Below are 18,576 nucleotides of genomic sequence, written 5' to 3' on the forward strand. Positions count from 1 at the left end.
ACTAGCCTTGAGCTGAAAAAGTTCAAGGAAAGCTCCCAGGTCCTGAATTCAAGCCCAGGACTGTAAAAACAAACAACTTTACCACCCAATGATGAGCTAATACCACAGTTTGAATACCACTGGGCATGAGAGTATGTTTTTGATCTTTTTTCATCTTGGAGTTGGTTTATCTCAGGTTGGCTTGCATGGAACAGCTTCACATGTATATATAAATGATTCTTTGGCCTTGTATGATACCCAAGTTGCTTTGTAGAAGAACCTGGGAAGTTTATATTAGACCCACCTGAAGTTTGTATTTCAACCTTGCTTCTTGCCAGGCTTTTATTTTGATTTTTACCAATTTGTTAGGCTTTTCTGTAAGTATTCATAGAATCTGCATTTCTGATAATGTGCTGATATCAATATTTCAGGTACTCCAAGGTTGTGTATTGAGGCATGAATAGTAAGAAAAGAAAAAAAAGCAGGTATGAACCTCAAAGGTGGGGTAGTAATAAGTAGTTAATGTGAAAGCATCCAGGAAGATGCTTGCACATTAGGATAAGTTCAGTGAATAAGATAATAACTCTGCATAAAGCAGAGGGATCCTACTTGATATGGAGTGTTAGAAAAGTCTTCTGTAAGAAGTAACACTTGAGCTGAGACTTGAAAGATTAATGGCATGGAATCACTACACAGAGACACAGAATGTATCACCTGACTGGCTTATAAGGCTGCAGATGGATTAAACAACTAATTAGGCATGAAAGGAAAACTTTTCAAAGGTAAAGCTGGGAAGATATATAGGGATAGAACAAACAGGCTCCTATAAACAAACCCTGGAAAGGAGATAGATAGCTTTTGGAGGCTGGATAATATGATCAAATTCACCTTTAAAAAAAAAGACCTGCAATGTGGACAATGCATTGGAAAGAGAGAGCTAGGGAGAGGTAGGGAGGTATGGTGGGAGGGGTGGGGGGAGGTGAATTTGCTGTTGTACTTACCTGGGTCAAAAGTGCTAGGGAGAGGATCAGGCTGGTGGTTTTTGTTAGTCATCTCCTTTCTTTACTTGAGCACCTTTTGAAATAAATTTCACAAGCACTGGGACCTGACCTATTCATTTGAGAGCTGTCAACTGAGAAATAAATAAACCATAGTATGACATGCTAAGAAAAAGTACAGAAGTAGTACTTCTGTAATAAATTGCAATAAATTGCTGAGGCCTTAAAATCAGATTATGATATGATATGTTCAGGTTTATTACCAAATTGAATCATGCCTACTTTAATTTAAATTTTATTGTAAAGGTGATACACAGATGGATTTCAGTTATGTGAGTCAGGTAATGGTACATTTCTTTTTGAACAGTTTTTTTTTTCCTCCCAGTTTTTCCCACCCAACCTGCCCACTTACTTTTTATTATACATTAGTCCTGGAAAACAAAATATTCATCTTCTCTCCCTCTGTGAGTTAAGAATTTGAGAGAAAGGGAATCATGTGCGTGTGCTGAATAAGAAAGATGATTTTTAAGGGGTAAACTTGCTTTCCTATTTTTATTTATACTAGCTAAGGGAAGCATGTTGCTTCATGCCTTGGTCTCTTCTCTCTTTGATTAATAAATTTCCTGCCTGTATGAGCATGTTATCCTGGTAAAGCAGACATCTTGATTCTTTTGGTTCATTCAGGCTGACTTTAATGCAACCACTTTCTTCGGCTTGAATTAATGCAAGGCAGGTGCTGGTAGCTCACATCTCTAATTTCAAGTCCTCTGGAGGCTGAAATCGGAGGACTGCAGTTTGAAACCAGCCTGGATAGGAAAATCTTGAGACTCTTATCTCCAATTAGCTACTATACAGTCAGAAATCGAGCTGTTGCTCAAGTAGTAGAGTGCCAGATTTGAGTGAGACAGTGCATAGGCCCTGAGCTCAAGCCCCAGTGGCCCAGTACCAGTACTCTTGCCCCCATACACATATACACATACCCTGAAGAACTTAGTGTAATAATGGGTGAAGAATCCTCCAGTCTGTCACCAGATTTCTGACCTATGCCTGGAGTTTCAGACAGTTAAGAGCAGATAGTAAAATGGGTCTGTTCCCCATGCTAACCAAGGCTGAGTGAACTGTTTTACTCAGCTTTAATCCTCAACATTCCAACTCATCTCAAAAGGCCTTGCTCACATTCCATGAGCAAGCATGCTTTCTGCTACATTAGCTCGGAGGTCCCAGGCATGATTACATGGTTGTTTCTTGAAATACTTGTAAACTATAATGAATAATTTATACTGGTGCAATTGGAAGGACTGAGAAGCGAAGTGCTGAGACTCAGAAACTTTCCAGGTGCCCATTAAGCCAATAGCAGGGGTGACCCTCCCATTATTTCCTGAAAGACAATGTGAAGTATAGGGATCAGAAATTTTACAGGGCTCTTCCTGAATTTCTCTCTAAATTCCCCCAAGAACTTAATTTCTGACATCTTCTGTGTGAATCAGTCCTCAGTGATAAACAAAATTGTGTTTATTGAACCAGTGACTATTAGGGACCATTAGTCTCCATTATTCTACAACCTCCCCTGATGAATGCTTCATTGAATTTCCTGCTCTTGTTTTTGATTCTAAGTCCCTTCCTTCTTCTTTAGTACAGCAATAATGACAAGGAAGAAAATGTACGGAGCACGGCTGTTCCATCACTGATCTACAGTCATTTCCTAAGTGGGGATTTTAGCATTGAGACTTAATATGCATCCCTGGGTACTGCTTTCAGGCACTTAGTTCTTTAATGCAAATAAACTTCCAAATGCCATTTCGGTGACATTACATAAAAAGAGTCGTCAAGCAGTGTTGATACAGAGAACTTTATTATGACTAAAAATCATGTCTGTGATTTGAGCAAATCAAAACCAAATCTCCACCGTAGGAAAATGTATTTCGTGGAGACTCAGCACAGACCAGAGTCCAAATGTGCTCTTTGTGTTCCATTGCCTCTTCCAATCCCTCAACTGCATGCTCCTTGAGGTGGAAAAGCCATATCTGATCACAGAGCCTGGCTCAAACTCACCTGTGACTCCCCAGTGTCTGCAGATTTTTGAATAAGTGCCTTTCCCCTAGACTCAAGCTTCTCTATCAATCTGCTAGTCCAGTCAATCCAAATGTTTCTCTCCCAACAAGATTGTCTCCTACATCTGTGTGTGTGTATATATATATATATATATATATATATATATATATATATATATATATATATACTATATATAGCATATATATGGTATATATAATATATTATATATATAATATATATATATATATATACTATGTTTCTCTTTTAAATTGCATTTTTGTACCTGGAGAATGTTTTGGCTCCATGCCATTTGTTAGGATTTGGCCTCGTGCACGTCACTTAGATTTCATTGTGCTTCCACGTCCTTGTGTGAGAATGGGGGTGACTTTGGGAGGCCCCCTGGGACACGCTGAAGAGTGCTTCACCAGCAATATCAGATACCAAATATCTAATATCCAATAGGAGCTTTTGTTTTTCAGTTACTGTTATCACCATCCTCTGAATTTTAGCTCAGGCTTTATCTTTGGTGAAATACTTTCCTACCTTATTATTCCAAGACTGAGAGAATATTTCTTTGTACTGGTTACTTTGGTTTTGGGTTTGAACTCAGGGATTCACATTTTCTAAGCAGACACTGATGTAGAGCCACCCCTCTACCCCCTCTTGCTTTGGTTATTTTTAAGATAGGGTCTCACTTTTTTGCTCAGGCCAGACTAGACCATGATCCTCCTATTTCTGACTCTCTTAATGGGGTTTCATGAACTTTTTAGCCCCACCTGTTCATGAACTGTGATCTTCCCTGCCTCAACCTCATGAGTAGCTAAGATTATAGGAATGAGCCATAGCACTTACTTCTTTATTACCTTTTTAACATCTTTTAAAAAAATTCTTGATATGGGATTAGAGAATAGTTCAAGGTGATGCAAAACATTTTTAATGGGCCTCCTGTCACTATGATTATGATATGAATAAGCAATGAATAAATAGAGAGCTTCTGATTCCTTGGGATTTATAGTAATGCGAGCCCATCACAAACGAGTGTTTATTGTACATTAAGCCAGACGATAAATATAAACATCCATTTTTTCCTCATTAGGATCAACTGTAATAGCTATCCTATCATTTCCATTTTACACATGAGGAAACTGAAGACTCAAAGTCAGATAGCTTGTGATAGATCATTTACTCCCAAAGTTTCAGCTCTTAGCTCAAGAGCATACTGTTTTGACCCATGAGGTCTCATACTCCTGAATGGTAAATGCACTGGATACTGACTTTATTAATGTGGTTCCAGGTATTCCTTCCAAGATGAAGAAGACATGTTCATGGTGGTGGACCTCCTCCTTGGTGGGGACCTGCGTTACCACTTGCAACAGAACGTTCGCTTTGAGGAAGACACAGTGAAGCTGTTCATCTGTGAGCTGGCCATGGCCCTGGATTACCTGCAGGGCCAGCGCATCATTCACAGGTCAGCCGAGCCCAAGGAGATTTGAACTAAGCTTTGAACTGCAAGCACAGGAGAGCATTCCTTTCCTTGTTGAGCATAGCATTTAATGCTCATTTAAATTTTACAACCTCCCAAGTTAGGCTGCTCATTCCCATTTTTCAGACTATAGTAAAAAAAAAAAAAGAGCACATAGATCTTAAGGTCACCATAAATGACAAATCAACCACCACTGGTACTTTGTTATAACTAGGCCAAGACAAAGATGGGGAGAGATGTCATGTGGAAATGAAATACCAAATGAAGTACTTGAGATAGAAATGAGGGAGGTACATGGATAGGAAAATATAGGATAAGAAAAAGAAAGAAATTTCCTTGGGGAGAAAATTTGAGTCTCTGTTGTATTTTTCTGTAATGCTGTCTATATCAAATGTATTCCTAATACACATGCTGCAATTCAAAGCAACAAAAGCAGTATGCATTGTGTACTTGAGCCATCTAAAGCAAAAAGACACACCAACAATTCAGGAAGTTGTAAACCCTTAGGTCCAAAAGAGAGAAAAGGCCACCACTTGCAATTGTAAAGAAATGGGTAATTTCAATGGTGGTTTTACACATACGATCTCATTTGAACTCTAATATCCCTTGTCATTAATGATCAGAACAGATATAGCTAGATCAGTACTAAAGATAAGGAAACATGGTTTGTAGACATTGAATTATTACCCAACATTATGATCCTAATTAACATCAAAACAGCTACTATTGATTAGGGCTTAGGTACTTTACAAACGTTAGCTAACTACATCCTCAAGCTTCAACAATGACTCTACATTTCATTACAGGGTTCCTATATACCAGATAAAGGAGCTGTAGCTCAAGGACAAACACTCAATGAGTGATATTGCAAGAATTTAAACCTACATTCTTCAGACCTGTAAATCAGTTTCGTTATGTCAGTTTACATTAATTATACATACAAAATATAAGCAGCAATGCAATATCATTCAACAAAATCAGCACACATAATTATGCCACTGTCAGCTCTAATCTTTGAAGAATTCATTGAGACTTTAAGCACAACTATGGCTCATTAAATAGATATTTGGGTAGATAAACTACTTGGCCACTACTAGTTGACATTTATTTGGATTAGTAAAGAGGTTCTGGATGAAGAGGTATGTCATAACTTGGAGATTCTCTATACAGGCACCGTGAACCACACAGCCAACTTTTTTTTTTGCATTAATGGTATTTAACTTTCCATCTTTGGAGAGTTTGTGTTGGAAACATGCTCATCATGCAGTAGTTAAATGGCAAGCACATGAATTAACCTTGTAGGATCTTGAAAGTGAATGTACACACCTGATGTTTTATTAATAAATGGAAACCCCATTTTCAGGCATTCTTTCTCCTGTATTGACCTTCTGGTTCTTCTAATGTCTTATGAGAAGTTCCTCATGTCTGCAGTCTGTGGGATCCCTTCAGAATGGGCACACATGTTCATTGTTCCCCAAGGTGCTAACGATAGAGACACCAGATTGCAGATAGTTGCAATGAAAAGCCATTATGGCCTCCGAATGCCTTCTGACTATTCCTTTCTAATTGAATGTATACTTTCTTGTATTAGGCTTTATTTGCCTCACAAATCAAAATACTGTGAACATTCTTGCCTGGTTCTTAAAATTCTATTCCAAGAGGAGTTTAGAAGAATGTCCCCTTGTGATCCTCAATAACATATTATTTTTCTGTTCTCTCCCTCATGCTTCATTATGCCATCATCTTTTGCCACTTACATCAGAAGCCAATGATGAACATTCTGTTTTTTGAAGTTGACACATCCTCATTATTATTGTCTATTTTCAGAGAAGCTTTTTGGGATGAAATTTCTCCTGATCTGGCCGATGAATGGTGGCAATCACAGTAATGTTCTGAATGCTGTATTAAATTGAGGTGTCATCCTTCTGGGGCTAGAAAACAATTCAGATGTGTTGCTCTTGCCTGTGGTACCCACCCTACCTCCCATGAGTTGTATTTCATAGGCTGTCATAACATCTTGGGCTACTCCTGAGGAGTTCTGACAGCTTCAGTGCACAGCTACTTAATTTGTGTCCTCAATTTCATTGTATATGCCACAAGTCAGGGCCACTTTTGTTTTGCTTCTCATTGTGTTGCCTGTATGTGACAGAAGTATGAAGGAATGAATATGGTCAAGCCTTGTGAATGACTGTTTAGAGGCTTGGAATCACAAACAATAAAGACAGCAGGGCAAAGTAGAGAATAAGGGATGAATAACCTAGAAGTATATGTATGTATTAAACCAATTTAAAACTTAAAAAGATAGAGGAGGACTGGGAAGGTGGCTCAGTGGTATAGAGTTTGCCTTGCATGCATGAGGCCCTGGGTTCGATGCCTAAGCACCACATAAGCAGAAAAACCCAGAAGTGGTGCTGTGACTCGAATGATGGAGCACTAGCCTTGAGCTGAAGAGCTGAGGGACAGTGCCCAGGCCCAGAGTTCAGACCCCATGACTGGCCAAAAAAAGAAAGAAAGAAAGAAAGAAAGAAAAAGAAAGAAAGAAAGAAAGAAAGAAAGAAAGAAAGAAAGAAAGAAAGAAAGAAAGAAAGAAAGAAAGAAAGAAAGAAAGAAAGAGATAGAAGAAAAAATAAAGGAGTTAGGGAAGAGTAATCTAGATGGGGTGAATTTGATCAAAGTACATTTTGTATGCATATTTGGAATGATAATAATGAAATCACTTTGCATAATTACTTCTAAAGGGAAAAAATTAAGACAAAATGAAAATATGGAACATTAGCTAAAGAGTTCCACCCACCACAGCTTTTACCCTGGGTTGTTCACACTGTTTACAATTGAAGCCAAAAACTCCTAAAGAGAGCATTAATTAATAATAATTTGGAAGAGATAGTCAAAACTCATAAATTAAGAAATGGAGGACATGTAGCATCATTGTTAAAGATTTTCATGACAGGAGATCCAATAGACATTTTAATTATGACAGAAAACTGATAAGTAACATTTTCTACCCTCAAAATACTTGACAACAATTTGATGTTATATCATTTTGAAATGGTGTCAACTGACTGTGAAAACATGTACATAGTAAAATAAAAGGTATTGGTCAATATCAGGAATTTAAATAATGATGTCATTCCGAAACTAGGGTTCATGGGCTAGGTATAAAAGTGGGAAGCACATCATGGAAGAGATATAGGCACCCAAGTATTATAATTCTTGTTATTACATCTCCTCAATTTTAACCACAATTTCTTATTTATAATGTATTTTATAATACATAATGAAAACATTTCAAGGAGCAATGATAAAATTAAACAGATTTCTTCAAAATTTAACAAAACCAGTGCTCTATTTGACTCTAAGAAGATAAAATATCATTTACTTAGAACATTGTAGGGAAAGCACTCCCAAGTTCCAATTTATCGAAAGTGGCTCACCTATAATTCTAGCAGTTCAGGAGGTTGAGATCAGAGGATTGTGCTTTGAAACCAGCTGAGCAGATAAATCAATGAGAATCTTATGCCCAATTAACCAGAAAAAAGCTGAAGCCAAGATTTTGCTCACTTGAGCTGTGGGTCAAGTGGCAGAGCATTAGCCTTGAGCAAAAAAGCCAAGCAAGAGCACAAGGCTCTGAGTTAAATACCAGCACATGCATGCATACACAGATACATGCAGGCATACATGCATAAAATACAGTTGATTTCCCAAGTGAGAAAAATCTGTTTGCACTAAACAGAAGGTAAAATATGGGACAAAATTCAGATTCACAGCAATAGTCTTGCTTCTGGACATAGTATAAGAATCAAATTTGCCATAAGCAGTCAGAAAGTAAGTGTGGAACAGGAGCAGGAGGCTGCCATTTCCTGAGGGCTTCCTTGGTACCAGACACTGAACTAACCACTTGTGAGTGATTCCATCTAATATTCTCAAAACTGCAGGAGGTCATTGGTGGTTAGTGTCCCATTTTTCAAAATCTCTATGAAATTCTAGTTCCTAAGCAGGTTGCAGGTTACCCCAGGATGCATGGTTTGTAAGTAGGTGAGACATCGTATTAAGGAGATTCAGAGCTTTAACTACTGTGCACCTGCAGATGTTTGGCATTGCTTCAAGCCCTGAGGAGGGGTTGGAGCAAGATAGGCATGACCACATGCTTTCAGGCATTCTCAACCAGCCTCTCAGGCAAAGATGGTACATGCTAAACCAACAGATAGAGAAAGTGCCTGAATCACATGTAAAGTTCTGTGAGGAAGGCTGGAGTAATTCAGAAAACAAGATGGCCTTAGGTGAGAAAACAGTTTAATGATAGCTCAGAGAGCTTAAAAGGATTTCATTAGCCAAAGCAGAAAGATGAGTCTAGTCCTTGTAAGAGGAGCTGCATCTGCGAAAATAATTGTCTTGCTGTGGAAACATAGAATGGATGGTTTCAAACTTTGTCTCCCACTGGCTTTCCTGCCAACAATGTCTAGTGTATTTTTTTTTTCCTAAAGCACTATAGTTCTTGTTTCTTCCATAAACTCCATGTAGTCCACAAAGGGGGATTTGGTGTATTTTTTGTAATTCTATTTTACTGCACAAACTTGCATTTTTGTAGTTTCATAAATATGTAGAATCATTGTCTAATTTTCATCAATTCAAAATCCTTCTTTTTTATAGTTGTTAAGTACACAGAGTTGCATAATAATTACCAATTCTGTCTTGTACCATTAAATAAATTTCTTTTAGTCAAGAAGTGAAATATTTTTCTGTGAGCATAGCTTGAAAACCAGTTGTAAATTATGGTCAGCTTCTAGATTACTATACTTTATTGCTCATTTTAAACCAGTGAGTTAAGGCTTTAAATTATAGAGGAAATTGTTTCCTATTAAAAATAAGAAAATATAAAAGTTGTTACAATCCCTTTGAGGATAGTACTATTTGATCTGATTGCTACAGTCTCTCCAATGAATAATTTGAGGCAAAGTAATTTTTACAGGCAAAAACTGCATTTGTATTTATTCCTTTGTCAGATGTTAAAGGACGCTCAATTAAGAATATAGGCTACCAAGATTGTCTGAGATTGGCTAAGATAGTTAATAGAAATGATCTCAGATAAAAATGCCATCTGAATAGATGGCTGACTGTTCTTCTTTCTTCCAAGAATTGCTACACTGTAAGAAGTTATAACTCACTGATAAATTCCTATAGAAAATAATATAAAATCTAATTAGGCAATTAGAGTACAACAGAGAGAACTACAAAACATTTTTATGCGTGTTTTATTGTAAAAATACTGTACAGAGGGTTACATGAGCAAGGTAATGAGTACATTTCCTATCAAGCATTGTTACCTCCTCCTTTGTTTTTTTTCTCTCTTTGTTTTTTATTGTGAAAATACTGTACAGAGGGGTTACAATTACATGGGCAAGATAATGAGTACATTTCTTATCAAGTATTGTAGCCTCCTCCTTTGTTTCCCCTTCCTATTCTATCCCATCCTCCCTCTGCCCTCCCACCCAACCTTTCTCCCCCCCCCCCCCACCAAAGTTGTAAAGTTCGTTTTCGACATAAACATCTCATTGTTGCAAAGGGTCCACCTGTATCCCTATTTAAGTGATTTGTTTTTTCCCTTCTCCTCTACAAATTATAACAACATCAAATACAGTGAAAGCAGGGGTTATACCGTGTGGGGAGGGACATACAAAGCAAGAAAGAAATAATCTTATAAATGTGTTAGAAACAATCGCAGGAAAGAAAAAACATTTGAATACATATCTTAGGGTTCTTTTCCCTAACATCAACTTTTCTGCTTGACTCAGATATATACTAGTTATTGCAAATAACTATAACCTATGTTTCTTTGGGCCTGGCTTACTTCACTTAATATCATTTTTTCCAAGTCTTTCCATTTCCTAACAAATGGGGCAATGTAATTCTTTCTGATGGAGGCATAGAATTCCATTGAGTATAAATACCATATTTTCTTGATCCATTCATCTACTGAGGGGCATCTGGGTTGGTTCCATATCTTAGCTATGGTAAATAGGGCTGCAATAAACATAGTCATGCTGGTAGCTTTAGTGTGGCCTTGTTTGTGATCATTTGGGTAAATGCCCAAAAGTGGGATTGCTGGGTCATAGGGGAGCTCTATGTGGAGTCTTTTGAGGAACCTCCATACTACTTTCCAAAGTAGTTGAACAAATTTACACTACGACCAACAATGCAGTAAGGTTCCCTTCTCTCCACATCCCCTCAAGCATCTGTTGTTATTAGAGTTCTTGATTATAGCCATTCTAACTGGAGTGAGGTGGTATCTCAATGTTGTTTTGATTTGCATTTCTTTTATGGCTAGGGAGATTGAGCATTTCTTCATGTGTCTATTGGCCATCCTTCTTTCCTCTTCAGAGAAGTTTCTCTTTAAGTCATTAGCCCACTTATTTATTGGGCAGTTGTTTCTTTGAAGATTTGTTGTTGGGGGATTTAATTTTTTGAGTTCCAGGTATATTTTAGATATGAGACCCTTGTCTGTTGTATGGCTACTGAAGATCTTCTCCCAATCTGTGGGCTTTCTATTGATCTTGCTAGCTATGTCCCTTGCCATGCAGAAGCTCTGCAATTTCATGCAATCCCATTTGTCCAACCTTTCTTTGATTTGTTGTGTTTCTGGGTCATTATTAAGAAAATTTCAACCTGTGCCAAAGAGACCTAAGGTTTCTCCTATTCCATCCTGTAATGTTTTCAGAGTGTCTGCTTTGACTCCAAGGTCTTTGATCCATTTGGAATTTATTCTGGTGCAGGGTGATATATAAGGATCTAGCTTTAGTTTTCTACAAGTAGTTAACCAATTTTGCCAGCACCATTTACTGAAGAGGTTGTCTTTCTTCCGTTCTATTTTTTTAGCTCCCTTAAGAAAGATTAGATGGCTATAGGTCTGTAGGTTCATTTCTGGGTTTTCAATTCCATTGGTCCTGAGGTCTGTTCTTGTGCCAGTACCCAGCTGTTTTGATTACTATGGCTTTATAGTAGAGTTTGAAATTTGGTATTGATATTTTTCCAGCACTGTTCTTTCTGTTGAGGACCGTTTTTGTTATTTGGAGTCTTTTATTGTTCCATATGAATTTTTGGATTGCCTCTTCTATTTCCTTGAAGAATGAGGTTGGAATATTGATAGGTATCACATTGAATTTGTAGATAGCCTTTGGCAGTATTGCCATTTAAACGATGTTGAGCTTTCCAATCCAGGAGGATGGGAGTTTTTGCCACTTTCTAAGTTCTGCTTTGATTTCCTTCTTTAAGTTTTTAAAGTTTTCATCATAGAGGTCCTTCACTTCTTTGTTTAAGTTAATTCCTAGGTATTTTATTTTTTTGTGGGGCAATTATTAATGGAGTTGCTTTCTTAATTTTAGCCACACTTATCTCATTGTTGGCATACAGAAAAGCCATTGATTTTTGAGGGTTAATTTTATACCCTGCTACTTTGCTAAAGTTTTGAATTAGCTTGAGTAATTTGGGAGTGGAGTCTATGGGATTCTTTAAATACAGGATCATGTCATCTGCAAAGAGGGAAACTTTTACTTCTTCTTTCCCTATTTGGATCCCCTTTATGTTTGCACCTTGTCTTATTGCTGTAGCTAGGCATTCTAATACTAGATTGAAGAGAAATGGAGAGAGTGGACATCCTTGTCTCATTCCTGAGTTAAGAGGAAATTGCTTATTTTTTCACCATTAAGTATAATGCTGGCTGTAGGTTTGTCATATACAGCCTTTATTGTATTGAGGAATGTTCCATGGATTCCTAATTTTTCCAGAACCTTCATCATAAATGGGTGTTGGATCTTGTCAAATGCTTTTTCTGCATCTATTGAGATAACCATGTGGTTCTTGTTCTTGCTCCTGTTGATGTGATGAATTATGTTAATTGATTTGCATATATTGTACCAGCTTTGCATCCCTGAAATGAATCCTGTTTGATTGTGGTGTATGATTTTTTTGGATGAATTGTTGAAGTCGATTGGCTAGAATTTTGTTGAGAAGTTTTGCATCAATGTTCATCAAAGAAATGGGTTTGTAGTTCTCTTTCTTTGATGAGTCCCTGCCTGGTTTTGGGATGAGGGTTATGATGGCTTCATAGAATGAGTTTCGTAGTGAACTTTCTCTTTCACTTTCATTGAAGAGTTGGAGGAGTATTGATGTGAGCTTTGCTTTGAAGGCCTTGTAGAATTCTGCTGTAAAGCCATCTGGTCTCTTATTGCTATTTCTATTTCAATGCTTGATATGGGCCTGTTAAGATGGTTTAACTCATCTTGGTTTAGTTTTGGCATGTCAATATTTGCTAGGAAAAAGTCCATTTTTGCCAAGTTCTCAAACTTATTAGCATAAAGTTTTGAGAAGTATTCTCTTATAATGTTCTGACTCTTGTTTTTTTCTGTGGTGATGTTTCCATTCTCATCTCTGAGTTTATTTATTTGGGTGTGTTCTCTTCTTTTTCTGATAAGTTTTGCTAAGCGTCTGTCATTTTGTTACTTTTTTTGAAAAACCAACTCTTTGTTTTGTTGATTCTTTCTATGGTTTTTTTTATTCTAATTCATTTAATTCTGATTTAATTTTAATTATTTCTTTCCATCTACTGGATTGGGGTTTATCTTGCTGCTCTTTTTGAAGGAGGCTCAGATGTCTCATTATATTGTTGGTTTCAGATCTCTCCAATTTGTTGATGTAGGAACTTAGAGCTATAAACTTGCCCCGGAGTACTGTACCTCCTTTGTTTTTATCTGTCATGGATAACAGAAATTCAGAGAATAAAGGAAAACTTTTGATTGTCAAAGAAATAGAAGTGTATTTTTATCACCTTTATTTTCTTTGCTCTAATCAGAGCTTCTACAAGATGCAGATCTAAAAGTCACTACTAGTGAGAAATTTCTGTCCTTTATTTTCCCTTGATGTGAAAGAAAAAGAATCTTAGGAACAATGCTTCTATCTCAATTATTTCTACAAAATTATTTGGCACTTGTTTGGCAAACAAACAGATCTCCCAAGTACTAAGGTCCAAGTGGAAAGTAGAGAAACTCAGTTGTTGCAGAAGTAAGAGTAAACAGAAGTGAAGTGAACATGGTAGACAAAAATGAAAGGCTTTTGTATTCTTTGTAATGAAAAAATTAGTAATTTCTGTGACATTTATATAAAGAATGTAAGCTGTTAGATGTCTGTCATGAGCTACACACACATACACACACACACACACACACACACACACACACACACACACTCACACACACACACGCGCCACTCAGATTTAGTTACATATTCATGATACCATGGTTCCATTTCTAACTGTAGCCTGACAACCACAATGTTCTTTGTTATTGTCTCTCTCTCCTATCTTAAGTCCTCTTGGGGATGCGGGGGGAGATGCACTTTGCTGATCTTTTAACCCTCAGTGTTTAACAGAGTATCTCAAATAGATAATTTCTGGATAACTCAAGGACTGGACAAATGAGTAGGGACTATATGATTTTGTGTCTCTTGGAAGACTGTAGAGAATAAAGATTGTTGTTTTCTTCAGCTGAGGCATTCTTTTAGTAGCTCAACATTTTTATAGTAGTTCAAAGGGGTCTGGGTTCCATGCTGTCATAGATTTGGTTTTTTCCTTGTACTGGTCCTGGAGCTTGAACTCAGAACCTAGGTGCTGTCCCTGAGCTTTTGTGCTCAAGGCTAGCACTCTACCATTTGAGCCACAGCTCCATTTTGGTGGTTAATTGATGATAAGACTCTCTTGGACTTCCTTACACAGGCTGGCCTCCTGAGTAGCTAGGATTACAGGCATGAACCCTGCCACCTGGTAGTGAATTTGCTTATTTTGTTTCTGAGGTGGTGGGGATTGAACCCAGAGCCTTGTGCATGCTAATCAAGTGCTCTAAGCTACATTTTCATCCCCATCATAGATTCTATGATGCCTTAGCCCATATTTATTAGTTGCCAGTTTCTTTTTTTAAGGTTTTTTTTAATTCTCAAAGTGATATACAGAGGGGTTATAGTTACGTAAGTAAGGTAATAAGTACATTTCTCATCAAACTCTTTCATTTAGGATTGGGGTGCCTGAATCTCTGCATAGCTGTCGTTTGCTGTTAAGTTGCTAGCCAGAACTGAGTTCTCTTTTCAAAGCTGGGCTGGGCAAGTTCAGGCAAGAGGTTGGCAGAATACATTTTCTCACAGCTACACATCTTCTGGCAGTTTGTTTTGTCAAATTTAACAAGGAAAGCAAAAGCAGGTTGACCAGCAAGAGACAATATGTATCTTTTAATACTATCTATAACATTACATAATATAATCCAATTACAGGAGGTAGTAACCCCCATCCCACTGGCTGTATAATGTTAGTCAGAAGTAGATGTCAGAGCAGCCCAGGCAAAGGGTTGGTTATTAGTCAATAACATGAACAAGGAGATGGAAGTTAATGCAGGTCACTACAGTCTTTGCCACCCTTCTTCTTTGTCACATTCCAATACCACTGTCCTCTATGGTTTATTCATAGTCCCAGACTTCCTTGACAAGGAAGAAGGGAGTGGTAGAGGAATGATTCTTTCTTACCTATGATGAGAGCTCGTACCTTCCCTGCTTTCTACTATACATCGACTCCCCTCTGAGAAGGCAGCAAGACTGAAATGAGCTGTCTAAAAATAGCAAGAGACACTGAGGTGTGATTAATTTCTATTAACATACTTGTCAATAAAGGTCTTGTTGTTGGCAATTCACTTGTGAACCAATGTCACATTTGTTTTACTCTAGGTCTTAATTTATTACAGGCAGAGATTGGGGCAGAGAGTTTACCATTGTGACTGACTTCCATTTACTTAGAATTCATTTTATTTTTTGAGGTGATAATTCACAGAAAAATAAACATAAGATCATTCTGGAACTACTTGAGCAACAGAAGAATTTATAATGTATGAATTTGTCAACACTAGAGCACTCTAGCTTACTAAAGCCTTTGTGTAAGAGTCACCAGGTAAGATGTTTGCCTGTTTCCTAAAAGTGTTTACTTTTTTCTAGGTCACCAATCATTTCTAACCATTTAATTCATAATACAAAGTACACTTTCCTTAATGACTTCACAGAAGTTACTATCCATTGCACATCTATCAAAAAATTAGATTTTGTACTAATACACTGCTCAGGTTGACACTGAACAATACAGAGATTAGGCCACCTGCCAGTGTACCATTAATAAAGGGGGAAGCCAAGTCCTAATGTAAGATTATCTGATCCAAAGATCCTACTGAGGATACATGTCATTGGTAGAATTCTTTTTTTAATAAGTTTTTTATTGTGAAAATACCATAAAGAGGGGTTACAATTGCATGAACAAGGTAATGAGTACATTTCTTATCAAGCATTGTTGCCTCCTCCTTTGTTTTTTCCCTCCCATCCCTGACCTATCTCCACAACTACACTCCTCCCCACCACAAAGTTGTAAAGTTCGTTTTTTGACATAGCATCTTGTACATCTCATTGTTGCAATGGGTCCACCTGTATCCCTATTTAAACAATTTGTTTTTTCCCTTCCCCTCCCCAAATTATACCAACATCAAACAGTGAAAACAGGGGTTATATCGCGGGGAAGGGACATACAAAGCAACCCAAAATCACCTTATAAATATGTTAGAAACAATAGCAAGAAAGAAAAAATCGCTTGTGTTCTTTTCTTGGGGTTCATCATCATATCTGACCTTTTCTGCTTATCTCAGACATATACTAGTTATTGCAAATAAGAGAAACCATGGGACCTATGTTGGTAGAATTCTGTGGGCCTGGGTTCAAACCCCAGTACTGCAAAAAGGGGAAAAGTGCTGGTCTAAATACAGGCTTCCTTCATTTCCTTATGAAAGTAACAGGCAGAAGTTATCCTCCATGTCAGGCTATCTTATAATGTGCTTTTGTAGTTTTCTCTAAGATTTCTATCTCCTTCTCTAAAAGAGGCTATTCAGAGAAGTGTCTGTCTTCACTCCTGACATCAGCTCACAATACATTAGAAGGCGGAAGACATGTTGCTATCTATCCAATTGTAATAAACTACAAACAAATAATTTACATTATATATAATATAATATATTAACTTCCAGAACTTTTGAATGTGACCATATTGGAGCAGAGTGTTTAAGAGATAATCAAGTTGAAATAAAATCCAAAGATGGGCCCCATTTTGTCATTTATAGTGTCCCTATAAACAAAGGAAATTTGAATGTATGTGAAATTTGAATGGGTGTATGTGTGTGTGAGAGAGAGAGAAAAAGGAGAAGGAAGAAGAGGAGGAGGAGGAGGAGGAGGAGGAGGAGGAGGAGGAGGAGGAGGAGGAAGAGGAAAGAAGGAAGGAGTTGGAAGAGGAGAAGGAGGAGGAAGAGAGAAAGAGAAAGAGATATCAAGAATTACCATGGGAAGATGGAGAATTGAAATGATGAATCTATAAACAACAATCCAGATTGCCAGTAAAGGAGCAGAAGCTAGAAGAGGCAAGTGACCCCTTCCCTGTTAGAACACCATCCCTTGTTGATACCTTGATTTGAGTCTTATAGCATCTAGAACTGGGAGATAATAACCCTCTGGCTTTTTCATGTTGGACAGGTTGTGCTAACTTGTTTCAGTGGCTAGAGCAAAATAATAGAATATGCTTTTCTCATTTTCTTTGCTGCTAAGATTCCAGTCTTCCCTCCTCTCAGACATGCTGCTAAGAGCAGCCTCTGTCTCCTGACATGCTGCTCCCAATATATTATGGGATAGGAGATAAGATACAAAACCCTATTAGAAATGTTTGTAAAACTGACACAACCAAAGAGAACACTTCATAAACCAACTCAAGCTACAGTACATGATAACCTGTTTCAAATCACCCAGATACCAACTTTATTTGCTCTTAGATTTCAGGTTCAGGAAGATATTTCAGCTAGAGAGTTTTTTTATGTTTCTCTGTGAGTCTTTTTCATATCTGTAAGGAAGATTAAATCTCTTCCAATTTGCTAAATCAGACTGAATATATTAAAACTAAAAGTAATTATAGAGGCTCTGACTACTGATGATGTATGTAGACTTTTAGATTTTGTCTTTCTTCCTTTCAATGTATTGGTAATATTTGCTATTTGCTACAGAAATAATAGATTATGGATTTTGCTTAACACCTTACATGGAGTGGTTAATTTTGTTTAATTAAATCTTCTTTTCAGTGGCTCACAAGTCCTTGCAAATGTTCTCTCCTTGAACTCCTGTAGCAGAAGGGCCACTTGAGCCTCCAAAACAAAAGGCAATGCAGTAATGAGGGCATTAAGTGATTGTGCTCTATTCAACACCTGCTCCCAAGCTACCAAATAATGAATGAGCCTGAATTACACGAAATGAAAACAGGAGAATCTGCCTTCTTTGTGTTATGCATGGGGCACTTTTACAAGGACCTTTGAAACTGTGCTTCTCACACAAAACCACCCACCGGAGAAAAACTTATCTGAACAAAAGTCAAAGAATTGCTTGTTTTCAGGTTACTATTTCCCTAGCCAGGGCTGAACCTTCAATATATCTTGATAAAGTTTAGGGTTTCATTAATAAGCTACCCTTGTGACATAACCTCTAAATTGGATTTTACTTAACCCAACACACCTTTTAATACAGAGTAAGCATCATTCTTTTAAGTCGAGTCATTCAACACTAAATGACATCGATCATGCATTTTTGCATTCCAAGCACATAGCTCTGAATAAAAACACAAAGGCATGGCTTTTGTGCTTACTGCTTACAATCTACTTGAAGAGATGAGACCATGTTCAAGGAGCCAAACACATTGGGAGCCACACTAGTTAGAGACATATTTATGCTTCATCGGAAAGAAACAAGGATCTAAGAGAGAGAGCCTAGGTTTAGGAGCACAAGGGCAAGAAGGAAGGTGCAAGATGACCAGTCTGCTGGTTTACCCTGCAGATATATGAAAGGCACACCTGTTAGGAAAGGTAAGAGAGAAAATGCTTTAGGATTTGAAGATAAGTCAGGGGCTTGTGCCCAGGCCCAGAGTTCAGGCCCTCAGACCAGGAAAAAAAAAAGAAGGATTTGAAG

General features: G+C 37.5%; 1 protein-coding gene across 2 annotated transcripts in view; it reads left to right on the forward strand.

The window, feature by feature from the left end:
- The window catches only part of Stk32a (serine/threonine kinase 32A), a 123,377-nt gene that overhangs the window by 59,204 nt on the left and 45,597 nt on the right, over nucleotides 1-18,576 (forward strand). For both annotated transcript variants that reach the window (XM_070036001.1, XM_070036002.1), the window contains one exon: nucleotides 4,324-4,497. In XM_070036001.1, coding sequence (XP_069892102.1) covers nucleotides 4,324-4,497 — 174 coding nt within the window. The remainder of the gene's footprint in view (nucleotides 1-4,323; nucleotides 4,498-18,576) is intronic.

Source organism: Dipodomys merriami, unplaced genomic scaffold, assembly GCF_024711535.1.
Source record: "Dipodomys merriami isolate MVZ:Mamm:240054 unplaced genomic scaffold, mDipMer1.0.p SCAF_27, whole genome shotgun sequence".
NCBI classification, from domain to species: Eukaryota; Metazoa; Chordata; class Mammalia; order Rodentia; family Heteromyidae; genus Dipodomys; species Dipodomys merriami.